This window comes from Suncus etruscus, chromosome 1, assembly GCF_024139225.1.
Source record: "Suncus etruscus isolate mSunEtr1 chromosome 1, mSunEtr1.pri.cur, whole genome shotgun sequence".
NCBI lineage: Eukaryota > Metazoa > Chordata > Mammalia > Eulipotyphla > Soricidae > Suncus > Suncus etruscus.
The window spans coordinates 167,949,484-167,975,049 of NC_064848.1; the positions used below are offsets into that span (position 1 = coordinate 167,949,484).

The following is a 25,566-nucleotide window of genomic DNA, read 5'->3' on the forward strand; positions in this document are numbered from 1 at the left end:
AGGCTTGATATTGGAGCTGGGTTCCTGTGCCTTTGCTAAGCCCCCATCTCTGCTGTCCTTCCAAGGCTAGGCTCCAAATCAGCCTCCATACACCACACTCAAGCATGGGAAATGCTTTCTTACACATCTCTCTCTCTCTCTCTCTCTCTCTCTCTCTCTCTCTCTCTCTCTCTCTCATACACACACACACTCTTTTTCCGTTGTTTGTGCTAATTGTTTATTAGGAGATGCAGGCGGCTGCGCCGGCGGGAAGCTCAGTGTGCTCAGCTATAATTAGGATAAAGCATATTAGTCATTTCGTGTAACTCCGAGAGCTCCCCTCCCGCTCCACTCCCAGCCCCCGAGCATCTCTGCTCCCAGGCCAGACATCCAGATCTTGCCATATTTGCCCTGGACCCCCCACTTCATCCCAAAATTCCTCTCCCCCACCTCAGCCCACTTCCTCTTCACCCTTCTTTCCCACTGGCTGCCAGGCCAGAAAGAGGGTGCCAGCCTCATACCGCCTCGCTCCACCTCTCCTGCTTCTTCCCTCTGTCCCGTCTCTCCCCAAATCCCCTTCCAGCCCTACCTTTCTCTTTCCTTTCCTCACTGCACCTGCCAGATCCTAGCACCTTATAGCCATTGTTTCTCCAGCCCCTAACCCATGCTCCTCTTACAGCCAGGCAGGTCAGTCGAGTAGGCCAAGCCTGGTTCCCAGGTCCAGGGTGGGGGGATTTTCTGGTATCTAGTGTAGGGGGGGATCCAGGCCCTCCTGCCTCCTTGTGTGAGGGCTGTGGTGGCTGCCCCACTAGCTTGCCCCCAACTTGGTCAGGGGGCCTGGCCAAAGAAAGGAAGGCCTTTGCCTCCAGTTGCCCTTTTTCTATCCTTCAGTCCTTGTATGCTCTTCCAGAAATCTGGAATCCTAGACCTACAGAAGCTCAAGGCTTCTGGAGTGAGGTAGAGTTTCCATGAGGATAGTTGGAACTGTGGTAAGCAGCAGAGGATAGGAAAACCTCTGTCCCAACAGTTTCCCTTTGTCCCCAATAGTTTTCCTTGGAGGGTCCAGAGCAATAACATAGAGGATAGGGCCTTGTTTGTAGCTAAGCCAGGTTCCATCTCCAGCATCCTTATGATCTCCTGAGCACTACCAGGAGTGATTCCTAAGTGTACTGCCAGGAGTAAGTCCTAGCATCAGCCCCAAATCAAATAAAACAAAACAAAACATGAAAGAAAACAGTTTTCCTTGGAGTTCCTTGGGACTTCCTTCCTCAGTATCCCTCCCACATCCACCACAAAAAAGGACTCTCATTAGGCAGTTATCTGGAAACAGAGTCAGGGGCCAAGAGCTGGGCCCGATGCCTATAGTAGGGGCTGGGTATAGGGGTGAGGAAGTTTCCCTTCAGGTTTTTGAAAGTGATGAGCTGTTCTTGGAGTGAAGGAGGCTTGCCTGCTTCACAAGGCCTTTGTCCTCACACCTGTCAGAGCCTCCATTCAGACAGACAGACTAAAGGTCGCTCCACTCACCAGGCAGACATGCAGAGCAGTTACTGTGTGCTCACTGTGCACAAGGAAGAGGCTTCTATTTTGCCTCCCTTCCCACACTCATCTCCTTAGGACCCCTCTTTTCTGCCCCCTCCCGAGCTACCCATTCTCAGCCTCTTTGGTGGTGGGGTAGATATGACTCCCACAAAAGCAGAGACTGGAAGAAAAAGGTGACCTTTGTCCAATCCATTTTCAGGGACAGATAGTGCCTCTTCTGAGCACCCAGAGTTGCTTCTGCTGGCAGTGACAACCCAGGGCTAGCAGAGTGAGGCAGGGGCTCCAGATCTGCCAGGTTGCATGCAAGTGATTGCTGCCTTCCCTGGACCTGAGGTACCTGGAACAGTACTTGGTGGCAGTGCCAGCAGGCATGTGTGAGCAGCAGCTCACAACAGCAGGGGTCTGTGGCCTGAAGAAATTTCTAGTGTCCCAGCCCCCACTGGGCTCTCAAGAAGATTCCTAGCCCCCAGCCTAGCTCAACGTGGTTCATTATTTCATTCTCTGATATTTATTTACTCCTCCCCCTCCTCTGTCTGTCTGCCTGCAGCGCTCTGATTTGCTCCCTTATTCTCCACTAGGGAAGGTCACAGCTGATGAGAGGCTCAGCTGAACTGCAGCATCTGGTCCAGTGGCAGGAAGGATTTTAAGATGAAGGAGCAAAATGAGAGGAGGGGCTAGGAGAGCACTATGTAGGATAGGAGGAGACAGGGGCGTGTGTGTGTGTGTGTGTGTGTGTGTGTGTGTGTGTGTGTGTGTGTGCGCGCGCGCGCGTGCATGGAAGTATGTACATATACAAGTGTTGTGTGCATAATAGTGAGTGTATGTACAAGTGTGTGCACATTAGAGAGCATGTGAGTTTAGAAGTGTGCAGGTGGGGGTGTGTACATGTACAATTGTGCGTGTGTGTGCATAAAACTGAGTGTGTGTGTGCATGCATGCATGCATGTTAGCAGACACTCTACCTCCTGGGGCCACCCAATCATTCTTTCATTCATTCATGACTCTGTGCTGGCAGCCTTGGATAAAGAAAGCAACAGATTTTAAGGAACAGCTCTGATGGCCCTGAGATGAGGGTTGAGTTTGTGCCTCTCTGGATCAGGAGCCAGTCACCGACTCAGAAGTCTACATGGGAACCTTTTGATGATGAGAATGGTGCCCAAACAATCCCTGCATGTTTAATGGGGGCTTGGCTGAATGGCCCTTCAGTAAGCTCGCATTGTGCACACTTCATTCTCAAAGTGGTGAATGATGGGCTGATTCAGTTCATTTTGCAATTTAGGAGGCCAAGGTAGAAGGGAGCTAAATTTACTGCTCAAGTTCACTTGGCTAATAAATGTAGAACCAGATAAATAGAGGGTCCTCAGTTTCCTTATGGCACAAAAGAGCCCGACACCCCTTAATGAGGAGATAGGCAGACCCAAGCAGAGGACAGGGAACTTCTCACGGACCACCAGAGCTTCTGGAAGTTGAATGAGCAGCTGGGAGTCTCTGGGAGAGGTAGGGGGAGGGGTCCCCTTCTGCTGCCCATTCTCTGCTTCCAGAGTGTGCTTCAGCCACAGGAGCCATCAGTGACAGATGCTGCCTCTCCAGGATTTGTGGCCTACCAGGAGAACCAGCAAGAAGCACCTGTGGGCTACAGGTTGCTGGGGAGACTGTGGTGGTCCCTCCTGACTTGCCCCACAGCAGTTTTTCATTATTCCGCTTCTGCAGCATTTACTGACCCCCACAGCTCATCCAGCTCAAGCTTCAGGAAAACTGATTTCTTTATTGCCAGAGTAAACAGGGACTCCAAAGTGGTGGAAAAATAGAGCCTTGCCCAGAGGGACTTGCTTTGGTGGGAGCATGGTCAGTTGGTGAAGGAGGAAGGTACATAGAGTTCATGTAGGGTTGGATCTAGACCTTAAGGAATCCAATCTTCTATTGGGCCCCTGCAAAAGCAGAGTGGTCCACTTCCAGCCATAAGCCAGGCCTATAGGGATCAGCCTGCCTGACTGGTCAACCTCGAGAAAGACACTGCAAGGTGCCAGGTCAGTGAAGAGAGTCCAGCTGGCTTCAAGGCCAGCATCTGTGTGCAAAACCCAGATGACTGGTAAATCTTTGGTAGGGGAGGCCAGTATGTGGAAAACGCTGTGCCCAGCCTTTACCTCCCCACATGTTCTGCCCCCTGCCTACCCCAGGAGCCATCATACTTTCTGTACAGAGGGCTCCTGCCCATCCTAAGGTCCCCTGTGTGTCAAGCAGAGAAGAAATTAACCTCTTCTTCCACCTAAGGAAATTCAAGCCCAGAAGGGCATGAAAGTGCCCAAGGTCATACAGCAGGTTAGTGACAGAATTTTCTGAATTGAATTCTAGGATCCCAGCAACTAGTGTTCCTTCCAACTTTGGTGCAGTGTTTGAAGAGATTGGACCTGAAGCTTGAGGAGTCTGCCATGTCTGTACTTGTTCGACTTAAATTGCCAAACAGAGGAAGTGCCCTGAGCTCAATAATGCACCATGTGCTGTAAGAAAGAGGCTTGCACATCCCTCCTCTCAGAACTAAGTAACCAGTAACGGTTGAGTGGGTGAATCAATGAATCCATAAGCGTCATCACCGACTCTGTAACAGGAACCACACCACACAATTTGCTTAGTCAGGAAGGGTCCATAAACTACTACTGCTCATCCTGGTTTTACGGTATTTCCATAAAATTTAAGGCCCAGAGAGGGAAAATAACCTGTCCGAGACCACACAGCCAAGAGGGGGAAAGCTAAGATTTGAAAAGAAGTTTGTGGACTCAAAAAATACAAGGGTTCTCTCATCTTTACTCTTTAAATTGTTTTCCTTTTTTTTTTTTTTCTTTTTAATACTTGGAGCAGCTTCAAATGTGCTTCTTCATTTGTAATGACATTTATTGTTCTCCTTCTAATTTTACAAGCAATACGTGTTCATTGCAGACAACTGGGAAATACATAAAAGCATGAAATAAACTATAGCAATCGCCCTGTAATCCCCACCCCCCAGAGATAACCCCCATTAGCATTTGCAAGCATTTTCTCCCGAGGACTCACAAATTTTTATATAAAATTGGTTTCCTGCCACAGAGCCAGTTTTTCACCCTGCTTTGTTTAGTGCAAATTCTTTCATGAGCATTTTCCCACCCAAGTAAATATTTTTTTTTTGAAAACTTGATCTATAATGTCTGCTTTTATCCATTCAGAGGCATTTGCTTCTATTGAACCAGTCCCAGCTTTTGGACTTGGAGGCTGTGGCTAATTACTGATAAGCATAACACTGGGGTGTATGGCTTTCTAGAAAAATCTCTGAGCACAGTCTGCTTGCAAGATTCTCAAGAGGTGGGGATAGAGGAGTTAGAGGGCACATATAGTTTAGAACATGAGCAAGTTTACGGTTTTTCAGTTCTATTTTAAAATTGCTTTCCAGAAAACTTGCCAGTTTCCCCTCTGAAAAGTGGGCCGGAGAAGGTCCTTGCTAACGCCAGGGATCAGCTAGGTCAGAAAAAATAAATAAATAAAAAAAGCCAAGAAAAAAAATTCTTTCTCCAGGGTTACCTGGAGCTGCCCCTTGAAGACTGTGCTCTGAGTTGGTAATTCTTTTGGGCAGAAGAATGGGGGCTGAGAGCAGCAATAGCATGCTTGCTTGAAGTTAAGTCTCTGCTTGTCAGCCTGGAGAAGCACCCCCTCCCAAGCCCCATCAGGGCGAATTCCTGCTCCTCCTGCATCTCTTCCTTTTCTGCAGCCAGCCTAGGCCAGGTCACACCACCTCAGTGGGCCTAGGTTCATGGGGCTGGATTGGCAGCATCATCATTGGATTTAGCCTATCCCTGGTCTCTTGTTCATGAACTATGTGGACCCCAGGATGCTCATATTTAGTGTCAACCATAGCTCCTAAAAATCCATAGGGTACTTCACTCACTTATACCCTGGCAGCTCTCTGAAAGGGGCTCCATTGCCTTCAGTCAGCACTCCCAGAGCCCAGTCCCTTCAGCATCTCTTGCACTCCGTTGATCACTGTTTTTGTAGAACATTGCCAAGTTTATCAGAGCACTGCAGGGTGCTTAATAAACATACCCGTTGCCAGGTTTCTCTATGGAGATTCTCATTGTTTCACCTCAGTCCCCACCTTAGAATCTCTTGGCCCTTCTTTTGTTTGCTCTAGCTGATGCTTACATTCAGACAAGTTCAGGAGCAAGTGCTGGGGGATTCCTCAAGGGCTGACATCCAATAAGTCTGTCTCACACACACAGAGTCACATAAACACATATGGACACTCACACTTGCAAACACAGACTTGCACGTTTACATGCATCTAACATGCATGCATATTGCATGTACATTCACAGTCATGCACTTTCACACTGACACACACATTCTTGCACACTTACACTTACAGGTGAGCCCCCCAACACAGGTGAGCCCCCCAACACAGTTGAGCACAATCTAGCACCCTCGGCCCTACCAGCTGGCCTTGTCTAAACCTCAAACTCACCTGAGCTAATGATAATTTTTCCCCTTTTTCTGATTTGCAAGCGATTAGTTTTAATTTGGGGACAATTAGAGATAGAAGCAGGAGGCATCTGATCTTGATTAGATTGAGGGAGATAGCCCCCAGCCTGCCTGGCCTTTATCTCCACACTGATTCATTTATATATTCAATAAGCTCCCTTGCTCTGAGCCTGAAGAAAAGGTACAAAGGATATCTGGGAGTGACCAGCCAGAGAGGAGATCCTTGGGGAGTAGGAGGTACCACCTGAAGCACCAGACACACCTTGTCCTTAGCTCCAAACCCTGAAGCCCTGGGTGTGTCCTCCAGGTTAGAGATGGAAGGAGTTTGAGCCAAGAGGCTTCATGCACACTTCTCTCCAGCCCCCCCTCCACACCCAACCATGTCCATTGCCCAGTTACTGGCCCTGCCCCCATGCCACCTCCAAGGAGTCCAGATGGCCAGCCCGGAAGTGGGGATAGTGGCAGGGTCAAAGGGGACTAAGTGCACTTAAGTAGCCTCTGGGGGCTTGTAGGGCTTGTAAACAGGCACAGTACCCCACCTGTGCACTGGTTGGACATCCAGCTCCCTGATCACAAAGACCCACCCGTAGCAGGGTACATTGGTAGCTACTGTTCTCAGTCTAGCAGGGCCTACAACAGGTCTCAGGATACTCCTGTCCTTTGGGCTCAGCTCCATGGTCCTGTGGAATCACCATCTGAATTTCAGAAGTAGAATTGAGACTCAAAATGAAAAGAAGTAACTTGGGGAGTGGAGCCAGGGCAGGGGAAACCTGGAATGTAAGTGCTTGTCTTGGTTGGCTCATTTCCTGTAGGTTCCAAAGGAGATGGCTGGTTTCAGCTGTTCCTCTGGATGTCACAGCCAGCTTCAGGCAGCTTTCCCCAGTCTGTAGACACCTATCTCAGGTTGCCCAAGGCAGGGCTTTCACTAGTCAGGATGGATTTCCCAGATATACACTGGCTTCTTCTTGGACTCTGCTGTTCTCTCTCTCTTACCACCTGAGTATCTATACCCCTTAAAAATGAAGGGGTTGTGCTCGCTTTGGCAGCACATATACTAAAATTGGAACGATACAGAGATTAGCATGGCCCCTGCGCAAGGATGACACGCAAATTCGTGAAGCATTCCATATTTAAAAAAAAAAAGAAGGGGTTGGGCCCGGAGAGATAGCACAGCGGTGTTTGCCTTGCAAGCAGCCGATCCAGGACCTAAGGTGATTGGTTCGAATCCCGGTGTCCCATCCCCGTGCCTGCCAGGAGCTATTTCTGAGCAGACAGCCAGGAGTAACCCCTGAGCACCGCCGGGTGTGGCCCAAAAACCAAAAAAAAAAAAAAAAATGAAGGGGTAACATCAGAGAGGGTGGGGAAGGAGGGCTCAGAAGCAGAGTATGGAAAATAGAGCTGGACTGAGAAAAAGTGGGCTGCCAGGAACAGAGGACATTCTCTGAATTCTGGCGGCCACTCAGCAGGAGCTGGGAAACTTCAAGCCACCCATCTCAGAACACCTGACCTCTGAGTCAATCACCTCATTTTAAAAACAATTTCCATTTGTGGGACATAAAAAAGATAGTATGATAATATCCAAAGACAATAGAAATGAGGGCCAAGAGGAGTACAGTTAGGACGGAGAAGGGATCACGATGACCATGATAGTTGCAAATGATCACTTTGGACAAGAACTGAGTGCTGAAAGGCGGTAACCAGATATGTATGATATCCCCTTTGGTAATAATATTGCAAATCACAGTGTCTAAAAGGAAGAAAGAGAAAGAGAATAAAATGTCTGCTACAGAAGTAGGCAGGGAAGAGGGAAGAGGAAGAGCGTGAGGAAAACTGGGGAAAACTGGTGATGAGAAATGTGCAGTGGTGAAAGAAAAGTATATGTATGATTGAAACTCAATCATGAACAACTTTGTAACTGTGTATCTCGTAGTGATTAAATGAAAGAATTAATTTAAAGTAATTTAAAATAACTAACAAAAACAATTTCCCTTGAGGCAAGAGAAAAGGGCTTACGGGGCTAAGCATCTGGTTTGCATGCTGCAGGCTTAAGTGCCATCTCCAGCTCTACTTGGTACCTCAAGCATCATTTAAGAGTCATTCTCAGATAGTAAGCAGTAGTTTCTGAGATCCACCAGGTGTGACCTCCAAAACAAAAATAAATAATGAGGAGGCTAGAGAGGTAAGGCGTTTGCCTTGCATGCAGAGGGTCAGTGGTTCAAATCCCAGCATCCCATATGGTCCTCCTGCCAGGACCAAGGAGCCTGCCAGGAGCGATTTCTGAGCATAGAGCCAGGAGTAACCCCTGAGCGCTGCTGGGTGTGACCCAAAAACCAAAAAAAGGAAGGAAGGAAGGAAGGAAGGAAGGAAGGAAGGAAGGAAGGAAGGAAGGAAGGAAGGAAGGAAGGAAGGAAGGAAGGAAGGAAGGAAGGAAGGAAGGAAGGAAGGAAGGAAGGAAGGAAGGAAGGAGGGAAGGAAGGGAGAAAGAAAGATAGAAAGAAAGAAAGAAAGAAAGAAAGAAAGAAAGAAAGAAAGAAAGAAAGAAAGAAAGAAAGAAAGAAAGAAAGAAAGAAAGAAAGAAAGAAAGAAAGAAAGAAAGAAAGAAAGAAAGAAAGAAAGAAAGAAAGAAAGAAAGAAAGAAAGAAAGAGAAAGAGAGAGAGAAAGAGAGAGAGAAAGAAAAAGAAAGAAAGAAAGAAAGAAAGAAAGAAAGAAAGAAAGAAAGAAAGAAAGAAAGAAAGAAAGATCCCCTTCCCATTTTTTCTATTATTGCAACAAAAAACTGCTGTACACATGTGATGTGGTCTCACAGAAATTGCCCACTTTGTAGTGAGACTCAGAATACCAAAAGATAGAGCCTCTGGGATGACATAGGGGTTGATAAAGGGACCAAACTCTACATCTCATGTTGGAGCACGGCAGACACTACTGTTAACTACCCCCAGGTCTGGGAAAGGAGAATAGAGCCATGATTTATAGAATATGTCTTAGAACCCAGCGCCTCAAAAGGAAGGATTCTGAGGTCATCACATTTGTGTGGGATTGTACTGGGTACTTGTGGAACTGTCCCATGTCCAGAATTCACCAACAGTGGAGCAGAGCTTGAAAAGTCATTGACACATGTGCCCTCCCACCCCAGCCGGTCATGCTGAGCTGTCTCCTGCTTGAGAACACAGATCTCTGTGACTCACTCCTGGTAGATTCACTGTGACCTGTTAAAGGCTGGCTTGGGACAAGGCCAAACACATTAGTCATGATGAGAGGGCTCCTCAGGGAAGAGGAAAGCTCAGAGAAAGTCTTAGAGTCAAGACTCAGAGGATTGCATGAAGGAGGAGGCACTGGAATAGGACCCTAGTGAAAGGTTCCAAGTAAGGTTTGGGCAGTCATGAACAGGCAGTGTTTGGCCCAGAGAGCAGAGGAAGGGAGAGGGCATCCACTAGATGCTCGAAGCTAGAAGCTAGATGACATCAGCATCACTAGAACTGTCTAGGTATGCTAACCTGAGCACGTAGCTAGGAAAAGTGATGCTGGGTAGGACAGACTGCAGGTCACACTCAAGTGGAAGTCAACTTGCAGCTTTATTTTGTAAGCAGAAGTGAACCTTGGATAGCACACACTTACATTGGACTGCAGATTTATCTAGCACTTCCTCACTGATTTACCCCAACAGTCAATGGTGCCTTTGCAACCTTGCAGGCTTCCAGGAGTGAGAAGCTGATTTTATAAGCAAGGTTTATGCCTGATCCATGGCAGACTGCTGGGTTGCCTCTCCAGCCCCAGCCTCCACATCCTGTGCCTTCTTGTTCCGTCACTGTGTACAGCAGAGACTCTGGAAGGCTGGGGCAACCGTGGTCCTACCTGTGTATGGGAGAAACAATCTATGCTGGCAAATATGAAGGGATGTATATGTGGGCCTGGAGTGTGGGCTTGGAATGAGGGCCTAGGACCTAGTTGTCAATCAAGAGGTAGGACAGGAGCCTAAGTGGAAAGAGAGTGAGGAAGATGTCAAACCAGAGGCCCACATTCAACTTCAGGAGACTAATAATCTTAGTATGTCTAGGATGGACAAGGGGGACTGGGGAGATATGTGACTTTTCAAAGGTCCCTGTGCCATATGAGGCAGCTGGAAGTTGGGAAGCACTTGGGATTAAGAGTTAGGAGGCACCAGTTTCAAGTCCTGCTGCTGAACCCCTTTTATCCAGGCTCCTACACAAGAGAAGGTGCTGTGCCAGCTGGTTAGCCTGAGGGAGAAGTTGATGATGCTGACCTCCAAGGAGGATCTGAGGACGCTGAGTTGGGTGCTGAGTACAGTGAATGGGGAGAATCCACACTGCTGGGGCACTGCCCGCTGCTCACTTCTGCTCAGCCCTTTCAACACCAAATTGTGCTGAGTCCTCATGCTCACGCACTGGAGGCCAAGACCACTTTTATACTAGTTTTACAAATGAGAACCCCAGGGAATAAAGCCGTCTTTAAAAAAAAATTTTTTTTCAGTTGGTTTACAATGCTGGGGATTAAACCCAGGACCTCCCACATAGATTGATCTCTGCCACTGAGCCACACACATTCCCTCCCTGGACTCTGAAGCCTTTTAAAGCTTCACAATGCTTTGTATTGATATTAGCTTGAGATGCTACAGCTACTGAAATGAAGCGTGGTGAGGAGAGATTAACGGACCAGCAATGATGGTGTGTGTGTGTGTGTGTGTGTGTGTGTGTGTGTGTGTGTGTGTGTGTGTGTGTGTGTGTGTGTGTGTGTGTGTTAGGGAGGCAGGATCATGCCACTCTGTGCGCGTGGGAGGCTGGACTGCCTGCTAGCTGACTCACTGACCACCCGGGTCTCTCTTGTCTGTCCCCAGCCTCAGGCCGCTCCCACCCAGCCAGCCCCAGCCCATCAACGCCGCAAGCCAGCCCTGTGCTGCCCGTCAGCTACCGCCTGTCGCACACGCGGCTGGCCTTCTTTCTGCGGGAGGTCAGGCCACCGCCGCCCACACTGGCCAACGGTTCCCTGCAGCGCTCCGAGCCCTTCGTGGTGTTCCAGACCAAGGAGCTGCCCGTCCTCAATGTCTCGCTGGGGCCCTTCAGCACCAGCCAGGTGGTGGCCCGGGAGCTCCTGCAGCCTTCCAGCACCCTGGACATCCCCGACCGCCTGACGGTCAACTGGAAGGTGCGGGCCTTCATCGTCCGGACCCGCGTGCCTGCCTCGCAGCCCGTGGTCCAGGTGTTGTTCTACGTGGCAGGCCGGGACTGGGACGACTTTGGCGTGTCCGAAAGGCTGCCCTGTGTTCGACTGCACGCCTTCCGAGATGCCCGTGAGGTCAAGAGCTCCTGCCGCCTTAGCGGGGGACTGGCCACGTGTCTGGTGCGGGCCGAGCTGCCCCTGGCCTGGTTCGGACCCCCTGCCCCAGCCTCACAGCCCACGGCCCGCCGCAAGGTCCTGGATGAGCTGGAGCCTGAGGCCGCCGGGGAGAGTCAGCAGGCGGAGCTTTACTACACTCTGCACGCCCCAGATGCATCAGGGGGGTGTGGAGGCAGCCGCAGGGGACCCGGACCTGGGTTGGGGGCCCGTGCGGAGAGCCCTACTCAGCATCCCCTGCTACGCATAGGCAGCATCAGCTTGTACCGGCCACCTCCGAAAAGAAGCCTGCAGGAGCATAGGCTGGACAGTAACCTGATGATTCGCCTGCCGGACAGGCCGCTGAAGCCTGGGGAGGTGCTCAGCATCCTCCTCTACCTGGCCCCCAATTCCTCCTCTCCCTCCAGTCCTAGTGTGGAGCATTTCACACTCAGGTAAGGCAGTGATTGGGCTCCCCGGCTTCCCTTCCAAGGCCATCTCTGAGCCCCGGTAGGAACCCCTAAAACCTCTGCCTGCTCACTGTCCTAGCCCCGGCTCTGCGGACCATCACTTGAGCACTCTCAGGAAGATGTGGCACTTAACCGTGACACAGGCTGTCCACCTGTCTAGTGGCAGCAAGCATTTCCACCCAATTGGTGCTTAGCTTACCGGAAATGACATTACTGGAAAAGGTGGTGCCTGCATTCATTCGTGGCTATCAAGAATGATAGAACTGGGGTTGTTGGCTCGTTCCTAGAGGCAGAGGTCAAGGTTAAAGAGGAGGTGTAGAGATCACAGAACAGCTTCTCTGCCTGGAGCCAAAGGAGAAATAAATAGGACTGCTTCCATGACCCAGACCTTTGCTAGGAGAGGGAGATGAGGAAGTGGTTATCTCTGTGTTTTGGACACCTAGAGGCAGACACAGCTTGAAAATTTGTGAGAGTCTTAACTCTGTTCCTATAGCCCCCAAATATAGTGATGTCTCACAGTAGGAGTTCACTATCTGAGCAATAATAGGTGAGATCACAAGAACAAACCCCTGCAAAACATGTCCCCCATAACCCAAGCATTCTGCAAGGAACCTTAAATACCACCATTAGCTTCCAACTTCCTTCAGTATGATGAGTAGATGACCTTAAAAAGCAACTGATTCTGGGTCGGAGAGATAGCATGGAGGTAAGGCATTTGCCTTGCATGCAGAAGGTCAGTGGTTCGAATCCTGGCATCCCATATGGTCCCCTGAGCCTGCCAGGAGATATTTCTGAGCATAGAGCCAAGAGTAACCCCCTGAGCACTGCCTGGTGTAACCCCCCCAAAAAAAATTGCAACTGATTCTGTAAAAGTTCAGGACCTGATTCAGTCTGATACCTAAAGGTGAACTTGATTTCAGTCATCAGAAACTTCAGGTTGCAAAAGCAGGAGCAGTGCATACAGAACTCAGGAGGCGACGACCATTCTACTTCAGTCTGTGTTACTCAGAGCATGGCTGAAATGTTGCATTGAGACTAGGCCACTATACCTTCTGTGTCCAGAAGAGCATGGCTAGGATATGAGTGGGCCTCAGACTATAGTAAAATCAATCACTGAAGGAATTGGAGAAAGGAAGACCCTTGAAGGTTCCTCTTTCCCTGCATGCCACAACTGTTGTGTTGGAGCAGAAAAGAGTTATCTTCTTGCCCTAACCAAAACCTTAAGCTGGGTGTGTTTCAGCTTAGTGTAGGGAAAAGGCTTCTAGTCCACAGAAGTTTTGTAAGAATGAAATGGAATGTGTGTGGAAGTGAGTCCCCTGCCACTGAGGTATGTAAATAGAGGCACAGCAGGAATTGGCAGAGATATGGGTGAAGTGATTGTAACTGCCACTGGGGGGGTCGGAGGTTTCAGCTCCATGATGCAAGATACATGGTTAATATTGAAAATTGAGTCTAGAATTCTGAGTGACAGGTCATCTGTTTCTCCTTGTTTTAGCCCCAGCCTAGGGTTCTGCAATCACAGGGCCTGTCATAGGACTCCAGGTTGACCCTCAATCTTTTCTTCTCCGATCCCTTTGATCTAGGGTGAAGGCAAAGAAGGGTGTGACTCTTCTAGGCACCAGATCACGGAGTGGCCAATGGCACGTGACATCAGAGCTTCTGACTGGTGCCAAGCACTCAACAGCCACTGTGGATGTGTCCTGGGACAAAAGCACCCCCCTGCCCCAATGGTGAGTGGAGCAGCCTCTCAGCTTCCTCTCTGCAGGATGGCACCTGAAGAGGATTGGGCTACGTGAGGCCAGGTGCCCGGTGTCTGTGAGGCCTTGGATTAGTTTATGGGGATGCTGGAGCACCTAGAGAGCTGGGGAGGCTCCAAGTGCTGCTGCCACCCCATACCCTTGGCTCCAGAGCTGCTCCCAGCCTTTCTTTTTTTTATCTCCCACAGGGAGGACCAGGGACCCCTGGAGATCCTACAGCTGGACTTTGAGATGGAGAACTTCACCAGCCAGTCAGTCAAGCGCAGGATCATGTGGCATATTGACTATCGTGGCCATGGTGCCCTGCCTGACCTGGAGCGGGCAGTTACTGAACTGACAGTTATCCAGAGGGATGTGCAGGCCATCTTGCCCCTTGCCATGGTGAGCAATGACCAGGCAGTCTGGGTGTGAGTGCAAGTGTCTGCCAAGTGGGGAAGTGGGTGTGATTGTATGAATATGCAGATGTGAGTGTATGGATATATGTGTGTGTGAATGAGTGTGGGTGTCTGGGTGTGGGTATGTATGTGGGACTGTGAGGTAGGTGCCTATGTGAGCATATGGGTATGTGGGGGGGGGGAATATATGTGTGAATATATGTATGTGTGGGGGTGGGGGTGAGGATGGAGTAGGTGGCCATGAGGGTATGTGGATATATGTGTTTGGGTATCTGGATATAAATATATGAGTGAGGATGTATGGGAATTAGCTGTGGGATAGGTGGGAATGGGGTGTATGAATATGTGTGTAGACATGGATATAGGGTAGATGATAATGATGGTATGTATAGATGTGGGTATGGGGTAGGTGGGAATGAGGTTATGCATATATATGTGTGGATATTGGTATGTGTGTGGATGTGGTGTGCTGTATGTGGGCATGATGGTGGGGGTATTTGTGGGGATGTGCCTATGTATGCATATTCCCACCACACACATAAACACACAAACTGAGTGGGACAGAGAAGGGACAGGGGAGGTGGCTCAAAGGGCAGGAGCACCTGCCTCACATGCACAAGGTCACACTCAGATCTTGTTACCGCATACTACCCAGGACCACTGGATATGGCTCTGGTGATCCCAAGCTCCATCAGAGTAGACCATCAGAGCATCACTGGGTCCACCCAAACCCTAACTGTGTGGCCCACACCTCTGGGCCAATTTTGCCTTAAATGGACCCTAGATCCCCAGCCATCATTTGGAAAGTTCTCAAAAAAAAAAAAACAAAGTAGAGAAGTTGACGTGGAGACATATCCCTGGAGGTCATAATGGCAAAAGGCTCACACAGGCAAAGACAGGGTGGAGATCCTTGACAAAGCTGCAAGCTAGAAAGAGAGTTGTAAGCTCATAGGCAGATTTGGGAAGAAAACCATGGGCCATAAAGACTGTGAAGGACCACCTCTGGGCACCCACAAAATTGAGAGAAGATGGTTGGGGAAGGACCACACTGAGGCAACAAAGCAATATCAAGGCAGTTCTGGATGAGTGGTGTGATGGGTGGGATCCAGTGTGCCCTGGAAAGGATGCACTTCTGAGACATGGAGACAGCCAGGAGCTAGGCTTGCTTATGAGAACATAAGATCATATCTCCTCAATCAGAAAATTCCTTTTCCCCAGGATACTGAGATCATCAACACAGCCATCCTGACGGGCCGGACAGTGGCCATCCCTGTCAAGGTGATTGCCATCGAGGTGACCGGCCTTGTCCTAGATGTCTCTGCCCTGGTGGAGTGTGAGTCCGACAATGAGGACATCATTAAGGTGGGCTTTCTGGCTTTCTGAAAGTACTGAGACTTTCCCAGGGAGCAAAGCCTCAGACCAGAAGGGAATTTGCTTCTAGGGCAGGTTCTCCTAGTAGTAGAGGAGATAAAAAGGGGAAGGGATGCAGACAACCCAAGAAGCACTGGCCATGTCTGGCCAGTCCTGGAAGTTTTTCTGTAAAAATGTGGAAGAGAATTAGCTTGAACTCTGCTCAATTTCCATCATTGTTGATTCCCACTGTGCCCTGCAGACCAGGCACTGGGACATGGGAAGAGAAGGAGAAATGCCCTTTAGAGACATTCTCTCAACCTTTGTGCAGATACCCCTACTCCTCCTGTCTCCTCTGCACACCCCTTCTGGGTCCCATGTTTTGCATTGCCCCCTGTGTATACCAGCCTCCATTGCCACCACCGTCAAATGTCTGGACAAGGAGCAGAAAGAGAACTGAGGGGAGGGGGGCTTCCTTCCTCTGACTCACTGCTCTGGGCCTACAATTATTCCCACCTCTGTCTCCATACTCCCCACAAGCCTGAGGCTTAGCTCATCCATCCTCCTGCATCCAGGCAAACCGAGCAGATTGAGGGTATCACACCTACATTCCTCTGTGACTGGAAACCTTCCCCTATCCCCGGGGTTTTCTGCTGCTCACAAGCCCACTGAACTCCACATTCCTCACCACAAAGCCATTCCAACAGCAGTGTCATGCTGGCTTCCACACCAAAGGGAATTTGCAAAGATTCTAAACAGAATTTGTTTCCGTTCTCAATGAGATTTGTCCAGGTTCTTTAAAGCAGTTGCCAACACTCTCAATGGAATTTGCCAACCTTCAGCTGGAATACTCTGCCTTATGCAGAGGAAAATGAACATTTCTGACAGGATCGCCCTCTCACGTTACTTCCACCCACTCCATGCATCCTCTTGATGGTTGCAGAGGTCTAGGGGACTCCCAATACACAGATGAACCTGAATTCCACACACATCTTCAGGTATCATCAGCTCAGAGATTGGTTGTGATGCCCAGGGGGCAAGAGTTGGTCCAAGGACTGGTGGGTGGTACTGGATTGAGTCCAGGTAGTGCCAGGTATGTGTGTGGGCCCGAGGCTCATCTCTCCCAGCATCATCTCCATGAGTGGGCACAGTAGCCGCCATGCTGTGTTCAGGGGGCTTCCTGGCCCTCTGGAACATTAAGAAATGCATGTTACTATGGAGATGGGCATACGTGTGGGAAAACCACGCCTAGGGGCTGGCACCTTCCACCTACCTTTGCCTGCAGGACCCGTTTCTCTCTCCTTTCTCCATACATGCCTCGGCCTGCCCCCTTGCTCAAAATAAACCAGCTGCCCATTAGGCTGGGAGGAGGTGCCGTGGTCCTGTTCCTCAGCCCTGCCTTTGCCTTGTTAGAGTGGTATCTGTTAGAACACACACCTGTTGATACAGTGGCTTCCCAGTCCAGGATTTGCTCCAGAGCCTGCTTAGTCATATAGGGGAGGGAGAGGACAAGTCAGAAGCAGATCCCTAAAATCACACATGATTGGACCTGGGGCTGTAGAGCAAAGGCCCCCAACCCTCTCCAGGGAGGTCTTTGCAGAGTAGAATGGCCACAGGAATAGATGGAAGTGACACTTTGCAGAGGAATTCTAAGTGTCCACATGTATCCCTCCTTCCTCTCCAGCCTCGGTGACTGTCGTTCCCTCCAATGGTCTTCCTGGTCCTCCCATGCTTCCCCCCAGAGTGACATGCAGAACAAGCTGTGCCCACTGGTCCTGCTTCTCCTCCCCAGGTTTCCAGCAGCTGCGATTATGTGTTTGTGAGTGGAAAGGAGACTCGAGGCTCTATGAATGCCAGGGTCACTTTCCGCTACGACATGCTCCAAGCCCCGCTGGAAATGACCGTCTGGGTTCCCAAGCTGCCCCTGCACATCGAGCTTTCGGACTCCCGCCTCAGCCAAGTGAAGGGCTGGAGGGTTCCCATCCTCCCAGACCGGAGGTACTGTCCCCCACCCACTCAGGAGCTGGGCTAGGGCTTGTGCATGCAACTTCAGCTCCTGTGTGTCTGCCTACAACTTGAGATTTAAGGTCCAAGGTGTCACGAAGGTCCTTGCATGGGGTGTTTCAAGGTTGAGTGTTTGGGGGTCCCTATTAGTACCCACTAATAAGGGGAAGCACCAGTCCCTACAGGGGCTACTGTTTGTGTGGGGTTTGCGTGGCTTCCCCATGTCTACATAAATCTCTCCCTCATCTGAAAGATGCTCAGTGAATTTGTACGTGGTCCCATGCATTGTGCTTATGCACTTGTGTGTGTGTGTGAGGCTTCTCTGCATCTCCTTATCCAGACCTCCATCCTGTTTAAGCCCTGGGAATCCATGCTAGGTTTCATGGGGCCAGCAGCACCCTTGAACTGGAATGTGTATGTTAGAGAATGAATTTGGCATTATTTAATACTAGAAGTGTTTTTTTTATTTAGAAGTTCAGGGATATTTTTATGACCAGAAATAGGCTGTAGAAACTTCATTGCTTTTAGATCAACTTATGGGAAGAGAAGCTGCCTTAAGCATTGTTTGTCTTAACGTAGCCGTTTCTGAGCAGTTACCAACAAGGTTAAGTGAGGACTTCCTGCACACAGTGCACAGGTCAGTTATGCAATAAAGATGCTTTTCTTGAATAAAATGCTATGTAATCTTAATGGATCATGGAAGGGAATGAGACTGGTGACCTGGCCAAACTCTGGGTCTGGCAGCCAAGTCATTATAGCCAAGCTCTGGTACTGGAGGCATCCGGGAAACCCCATGTTCATAAAAATGAGTGACACAAAGTAAAGAACCAAGAGAAGTTAGGACAGTCTTCCTGGAAGAAGTGAGTCCTAAGTGAGGGCTTAAAGGACAGATGGAATATTATTGGATGGAGAGATGGGGTAAGAGCTAGCAGAGAAGGGAGGCAGCAGACACCCAGGAGGGTGCACAAATGCTGGCACATGTGTGTCTCTGCCCAGCACACGGTGACTAATGCACCTGCACCTATCTGCAGCATGTGGCTGGGTGCTCAGCACCCTGTCTCACCCACTCATTGCTGCCAGGGAGAAGATCCAGCCGGGAAGAGAAGAATGGCAGGCAGCTGAGAGCAGGCTGAGCAGGGCTGGAAAGGGAAGCTGGCAGCCACGAGGGTGCTGAATTTGGTTCCATTCCGAAGAGAGAGGGTAGTCTGGAGCCTGTCTGACCTCCAAGTTCATGTGAATCATCTGAGGGTAGTGTTAGGATCCTGATCACTGAGTCCTTGATTCCGTTATTCTGACCAGCTCCCATGTGCTGCTGATGCTGCTGTGAATAATAAGGATGTGGTGCCATTTGGTGTCAGCCAGGCCTGGTTTCAGCTCTGACTCTGCTAGGCCCTGGGTGTGTGGCTGAAAGACTGCCATGCCCTCTGCCTGCCTCAGTCTCCATAATGTGAGGATGAAGCTAGAGAGTGTGGATGAGAGCCCCTAATGGGAAAGAATGTTCTGGTCTTTGAGTCCTTCAGATGCTCTTGCCACACCCTCTCACACTCTCCCCAGAATTCATCTGCTGTCTAGTTCCCCCAGCCTCAGGACCTAATTTGGTTCAGTTTACTCCTTTTTCCTTCAGTTTCTCTCTTCATGTTTCTGAGCAACAAGAAGAGCTTAGGTTGCACCTGCCCTGGTTTTTTCCCCCTTTGGTTTGTTTGTTTTTTGTTTTGTTTTTGTTTATTTTTGTAGATAAATATACTTTTTATTTCACAGTTACAAAATTGTTGATGGTTGAGTTTCAGTCATAAAATATCCAACACCCTTCACCTTTCCTGATACAACTGTCCCGTTTCCCTCCTGCCTCCTTGCTGCCTACCACTATGGCAGACATTTTTCTTCTCTCTCCTTCTTTCTCTCTTCTCACTCTCTCTTTCTTTCTTTTCCTTTTTTTCCCTTGTAGGCACAGTGGTTTGCAATATTGTTTCTGAAGAGGTATCATGCCATATTTTTCAAGGAATCTCCAGGCCCACCATTATGGGTTTGCTTGATGCCTTCCTTAGCAAGACCACCACCATTGGGCCAAATTCCACATTGCTCTGTAGCCAGAGATGTCTTTGCTTTGAGAGGATAGGGATATGAGGAGCTAAAAAGTGAGAGAGCTCCTGGTAAAATGATGTCAGCAATTTCTGGGCATGAGTTGATCCAATCAGAGGTGGAAGGGGATCCGTTTGAGGCAAGAAGGTTCTTTCTTAGAGAGAAGTTTCTGAAAGCCTTGGCTCCCAGGAAGTCAGAGACAGAAGGAAGGTTCCACAAGGCTGGCTAGGGAGGTACCTTCAGAGCACATGTCTCCTATGCAGGTCAGCTCGGGAGAGCGAAGATGATGATGAAGAGGAGGAGGAGCGGCGGCAGAGTGCCAGCCGAGGCTGTACCCTGCAGTACCAGCACGCCACCCTGCAGGTCTTCACCCAGTTCCACACCACATCATCTGAGGGCACCGGTCAGGTGGTCCCCATGCTGGGACCAGACTGGTTGGTGGAGGTTACCGACCTGGTCAGTGACTTTATGCGAGTGGGAGACCCCCGGGTGGCACGCATGGTGGACAGCAACACCCTGGCAGGCCTGGAACCAGGCACCACACCCTTCAAGGTAGGTATTGGGGCAGAACTGGGACCTCGCTGACCTGGAATGGGAGGGACCTGGTGTCTCAGTCTCCAGGAGCAATCCCAACTACTCCTAAACCATTCTTTCTGGGGAAGGTGTCATGCACAAACCTAACCCTTGGCACAACTACCAATCACCACAGGTGTGGCCCTGGTGAATCCTACGCATTGCAGTACCAGTACAATACCGTTTGACCCTGCACACAGTCTCCCTACCTAAGGTCTCCCCAATGCTGGTGCAGAGCAGTGGTTACTGGCTCTCATTTGCAGGAGCTGCTGCCTTCACCTGCCTGCTGCCCAATACTAGGCAGGTCACCTAGACCCCATGGGGATCACTCCTGACCCTCATACTCAATCACCCAACATAGTTGGCAGAGAATTGCTAGTAGTGACTTCGGGACACCCTGAGCATATTTGTAAGCCCCTCACCCCTAGAAAATCTCTTTCTTCTTCACCTGCTTGTTGGTCTGGAATCACCATCAAAGATCTAACTTCTCACTTCCCCTTGATGATGGTTGGAGCCTTGCCTGACACACCTCTCAGCTTTGTGTGGCTCAGGATGAGACCAGTGTTTAGCAGGGAGGAATGCAGAGAGAGGACAAGTCAGCCTCATGGCCAGGAAAGGTCATTCTCAGAAACTCAGATGGGACTTTTCTCCTGGGCTGTCAGGTGCCTGGATGGAAATCCCTCTCATAAAGAGATTGAACACTGTGCCCAAGCACTAAGACCAGCCTGCAGTTATTCTTGGAAACAGTGGGTCTAATGTAAGAATTGGGAGGGTTCTTATTTGTTCATTTATTCATTGGGTTTGTGGATCACACTAAATGGTATTCAGGGGATATTCCTGAATGAGAGCTTAGAAGTAACCCCTGGTTACCCTGAGGAGGCGATATATTATACCAGCGATGGAACCTGAGTCTGCCACATGTAAGGCAAGACCTTAGTCCCTATACTATCTTTACCACTCCCCTCATTAAAAAACAAAAAGGAGGGCCCGGAGAGATGGCACAGCGGCATTTGCCTTGCAAGCAGCCGATCCAGGACCAAAGGTGGTTGGTTCAAATCCGGGTGTCCCATATGGTCCCCCGTGCCTGCCAGGAGCTATTTCTGAGCAGACAGCCAGGAGTAACCCCTGAGCACTGCCGGGTGTGGCCCAAAAACCAAAAAAAAAAAAAAAAAAAAAAAGGAAACCTATATTCCCAGGTCCTAGAGAGCTAGGAGAGTGGGATAAACAGCTGCTTTGTATGTGACCAATGCTGGTTGGATCCTAACATGGCATATGATCCCCCAAGCACTGCCAGTAGTAATTCCTTAAGGCAAAGCTAGGAATAAGTCCTAAGTGCCACTAGTGTGACTGCAAAACAAGCAAAATTTAAATATTAAATGAACAACATACATGGTCTTTATCTCCCTGACCCACAGCAGGAATCAGCTGGAATCTCCCAGAAGCCCTTTGACCCTGCACACAGTCTCCCTAAGGTTTCCCCAATGCTGATGCAGAGCAGTGGTTACTGGCTTTCATTTGCAGGAGCTGCTGCCTTCACCTGCCTGCTGCCCAATACTAGGCAGGTCACCTAGAACCCAGCTCCCAGCTGCATACCAGAGTCCAGCCTTAGCTTGGCCCCTCCACCAGGCCTCTTTTCCAGCAGGCCCTCAGGTGGACTCCTAGTATGAGGACCCCAGAGGGAGCCGCCTTCCTGATATCTTCCTACCCTGCTCTGGCCCAGGTGGTGTCTCCATTGACCGAGTCTGTTCTTGGAGAGACGCTGCTGACAGTGACAGAAGAGAAGGTCAGCATCATACAGCTGCAAGCACAGGTGGTGGCCAGCCTCGCCCTGTCCCTACGGCCCAGCCCTGGCAACAGCCACACTATCCTGGCCACCACAGCTGCCCAGCAGACACTCAGCTTCCTTAAGCAGGTAAGCACGGACATTGCCCTCATAGGGGTACATGGAACTTCAGGGTCTTTGCATCCCTTGTGCTTGAGTGCCCCAAGGAGTCCTTTATCTTAATGGCAGAACTGTCTGTCTTCCATGACCTGCACACCCAACCTGCCCCTCTTCACCTCTGCCCTGCCATCTATACCAGACATTTGACATGGAGCTCCTGGCCTACACCCTCCCAACCTGCTATATTCTTCCTGTGCCTACATTTTCACAGGACCCTCTGCTCTCTTCAACCTGAAATATTTCTCACTGGGGGCCCAAGATGGCTCCCACAGACACTCTGGGAATGGTTACAAGGTGAAGTGGAAATGGAAGCAGGTGGAGCCACAGAGAGTGGGTGCTGATACAGGAGTTCTCTGCACCTGCTTGCCTGTGACCTCAGGCTAGCCCTTTCTCTCTGTGGGTCACTCTATCTTCTGCACAGAGGCAGGTTCTCAGGAGTGTGGTGTAGATGGAGGCAGAGCGGGGTCCAAATGTCAGAGGTGCTCAGGCCAGGTACAGACTTGGAGAGAGGGGGCGAACCTATATCCAGCTCTTCAAGAGAGAAAGTGTGAGACAAGTTGGGACCCTTGTGAAGCCCCTCCAGAAGAGTCACATACACCCCATCCCCACCTCTAAAAATCCAGTGCATCTGCCAGAGCACCTGCCAGAAAGACCTGGTGCCCAAAATCTCCCCAACTCAGGATCCAAAAGAAAAGTGGCCAGACGCCGCGCTCTCATCCTTTCACCTTCTCTTCCAGGAAGCCCTCCTGAGCCTCTGGCTCTCCTACAGTGATGGCACCACGGCCCCCCTCTCCCTCTATAGCCCCCGGGACTATGGACTGCTGGTGAGCAGCCTGGACCAGCGGGTTGCTACAGTGACCCAGGACCGCTCCTTCCCACTGGTAGTGGCAGAAGCCGAGGGCACAGGAGACCTGCTGCGTGCCGAGCTCACCATCGCCGAGAGCTGCCAGAAGACCAAGCGCAAGAGTGTGTTGGCCACAACCCCCATAAGCCTGAGGGTGCATTTTGGGCGGGATGAGGAGGACCCCACTTATGACTACCCGGGTCCTAGCCAGCCAGGGCCCAGCGGGGGTGAGGATGAGGCCAGGGGAGCCAGACCCCCAGGAACTGCAGGCCTCTTCCCCAGCACCGGCAGTCCTCCAGCACCACCCACTGATAACTTCCTGCCACTGCCCACTGGCTTTCTGCAGATGCCAAGGGGCCTGACAGATCTGGAGATTGGCATGTACGCGCTGCTGGGCGTCTTCTGCCTGGCCATCCTCGTCTTCCTCATCAACTGCATCGTCTTCGTGCTGCGCTACCGGCATAAGCGCATCCCTCCTGAGGGCCAGACCAGCATGGACCACTCCCACCACTGGGTGTTCCTGGGGAACGGACAGCCCCTGAGGGTGCAGGGGGAGCTGTCACCACCCGTGGGCAACCCGCTGGAGACAGTGCCCGCCTGCTGCCACGGTGACCACCACAGCAGCGGCAGCTCGCAGACCAGCGTCCAGAGCCAGGTGCATGGACGGGGGGACGGCTCGTCGGGGGGCTCAGCCCGGGACCAGGCTGAGGACCCCGCCAGCTCACCCACCTCTAAACGCAAGCGGGTCAAGTTTTCCACCTTCACGACGCTGCCCTCAGAGGAGCTGGCCTATGACTCGGTGCCTGCCGGTGAAGAGGACGAGGAAGATGAGGAGGGTCTAGGCTGGGGCTGCCCAGATGTGACGGGCACCACGCGGCCTGCTCCCCAGCCAGACCTGCACAATTACTTGCGCAGAATCAAAGAGATTGCCTAAAGGAAGTGCCACCCCAGACAACGAGGAGGTGATGACTACGGTGTAGGCTGGGCTCAGGGGTCTCCCATGACCCTGAGCAGGCCAGTGGTGGATCTGAATGCCTGTTGCTTCAGTTCTGCTCTGGGCGAGAGGGGTGCCTCCCTACCGCCCCACGCTGGATGGACCCTTTGTGCTCCCACTGGAGCAGGGCTTGGAGCTCTCTTGGAGCAGTGCAACCCTGGACCCTGTCCACCCTTTCTAAACTGCAGCCCTCCAAGGAGGCAAGAAGGAGGCTGAGCTTGGGGCCAGGTGGACTCACACTGTGCCACGCCCTTGCATACCACTCTCTCCCTCCCAATGGGGAGATTCTGGGGGCGTTTGTGTCTCAAGCTGCACAAAGACTTTTCTCAAACCACTATTCAGGGATTTCTGTCCTGCAGGGTGGGGACAGGGCAGCTGCCTGCCCTGCCTAGGATCTTGCCATGGATGGGACATTATGGGGGTAGGGAGCCCACTTGTAACATCTGTGGCTCCCAGGACTTGGGAGCTGTCTATAAGCAGCTTCTCCCCCTTGAGAGAGCCTGGCTCCCTCCTGTGCCTCCAAGGCTGTGGGCAGGCGCCAAGGCAGGGGGCTCTTCGGTGCACCCCCAACTCCCACAGTACAGTCAGCACCACGCCTTAGCCGCTCCTTCCACTCTGCTGACCACTCTGGCCTAGCACCCTCTCTCCCTGCCCTGTCCCCAGGAGTGGGTGGGAGTGGGAGAGGCACCAGGAACTCTGTGAAGAACTTCAGGGTGGGCAGAGAGAAGGGAGCCGGCATCTCCTGCCCATCCCATGGTCACTTTTCTCTCGGGTTCTTACCCTCCACTGTGTCAGATTTTTAATGAAATAAATGCAGGCGATGGAAAGGGGTGGGAGCAGCAGCTCCCCGAGAACAGACAGGACAAGGCAGCTGGCTCTGTGTCTTCCTTCTGCACATGCATACATGTACACACGCGTATGCATCTGTTTTGTTCACTGCAGTCATGCTCCCTACAGTGGCACATGATTGCAAGGCAGCTGTACCAGAACCGTCCTGCCCCGCTTCCTCTGAAGTTCTCCACACTCTTGTCTGTGGGAACTTCCTGCAGAAATCGGTCCTTAGAGAAAGGGGCCTCCTCCAGGAGACTGCTGTGATTCTGCTACGGGGGAAGACAGCTGCCTGCTGTCATGGAGGAGAGGAGCACTGGAAAATAAGGGGAGGTGATAGTGTGGCACACACCTGGGCTCCCTGCAGCTGGCTTCCTTCACCTCCTCTGCCTCACAGTGGGATGCCCCTCATTGACTGTTTCTCATAATAACCTCCCTTTTCTGTGGGCCTAGGGGAAAGCCTGAGGGTCTAGCTGCTGGTAAAGCAGTCAGGAGAGAGCTGAAGCTTAGCACAGTTGCTCTTTTGGTCTATGTGCTTGGCATCCCAGGGGCCAGGAGACACCTCCCAGCACAGGCCACAGCCCAGGCAGGACCCCCACTAAGGCAACTTGGCTAGCCTGGTCATCCCACAATATCGTACCAGGACACCACACACATACAGACCTAATATTGCTGTAGATAGAGCCTGCCTTCCACAACCCTCTGCTCCAGGGTGGCGTAAACAGTGGGCAGTTTGGGGCATAGGACTTGAAGGAGCCAAAGCTCTGGTCTCTTGAGGGTCTCTGGGAATAGACTGCATCCCAGTCTATTTCTAGGTAAGGTGTGAGTCTGGAAGAACCACTGACATTAGTCGGCTCTGCCCTCTGTAGATTTGGGAATGAAGAGTGGGGGGTAGCAGGGTGACCAGGGACAGCTGATGTACCCAGAGTGGTAAAACTCTGAATGCTCAGCCCTCCACATATTTGCAGTTCAAATATTAA

At 50.9% G+C, this 25,566-nt stretch overlaps 1 protein-coding gene and 1 non-coding gene across 2 annotated transcripts in view; both read left to right on the forward strand.

The window, feature by feature from the left end:
- The window catches only part of TMEM132E (transmembrane protein 132E), a 50,749-nt gene extending 26,731 nt beyond the window's left edge, over window positions 1-24,018 (forward strand). Inside the window, exons 2-9 of the mRNA XM_049771363.1 lie at window positions 10,875-11,805; window positions 13,404-13,550; window positions 13,766-13,958; window positions 15,191-15,334; window positions 17,115-17,320; window positions 19,669-19,957; window positions 21,699-21,890; window positions 22,658-24,018. Coding sequence (XP_049627320.1) covers window positions 10,875-11,805; window positions 13,404-13,550; window positions 13,766-13,958; window positions 15,191-15,334; window positions 17,115-17,320; window positions 19,669-19,957; window positions 21,699-21,890; window positions 22,658-23,698 — 3,143 coding nt within the window. The 3' untranslated portion in view covers window positions 23,699-24,018. The remainder of the gene's footprint in view (window positions 1-10,874; window positions 11,806-13,403; window positions 13,551-13,765; window positions 13,959-15,190; window positions 15,335-17,114; window positions 17,321-19,668; window positions 19,958-21,698; window positions 21,891-22,657) is intronic.
- LOC126026689 (U6 spliceosomal RNA) lies at window positions 7,052-7,155 on the forward strand. Its single transcript, XR_007501917.1, has one exon. It is a non-coding gene; the product is annotated as a U6 spliceosomal RNA (small nuclear RNA).
- Window positions 24,019-25,566: the final 1,548 nt, after the last annotated feature.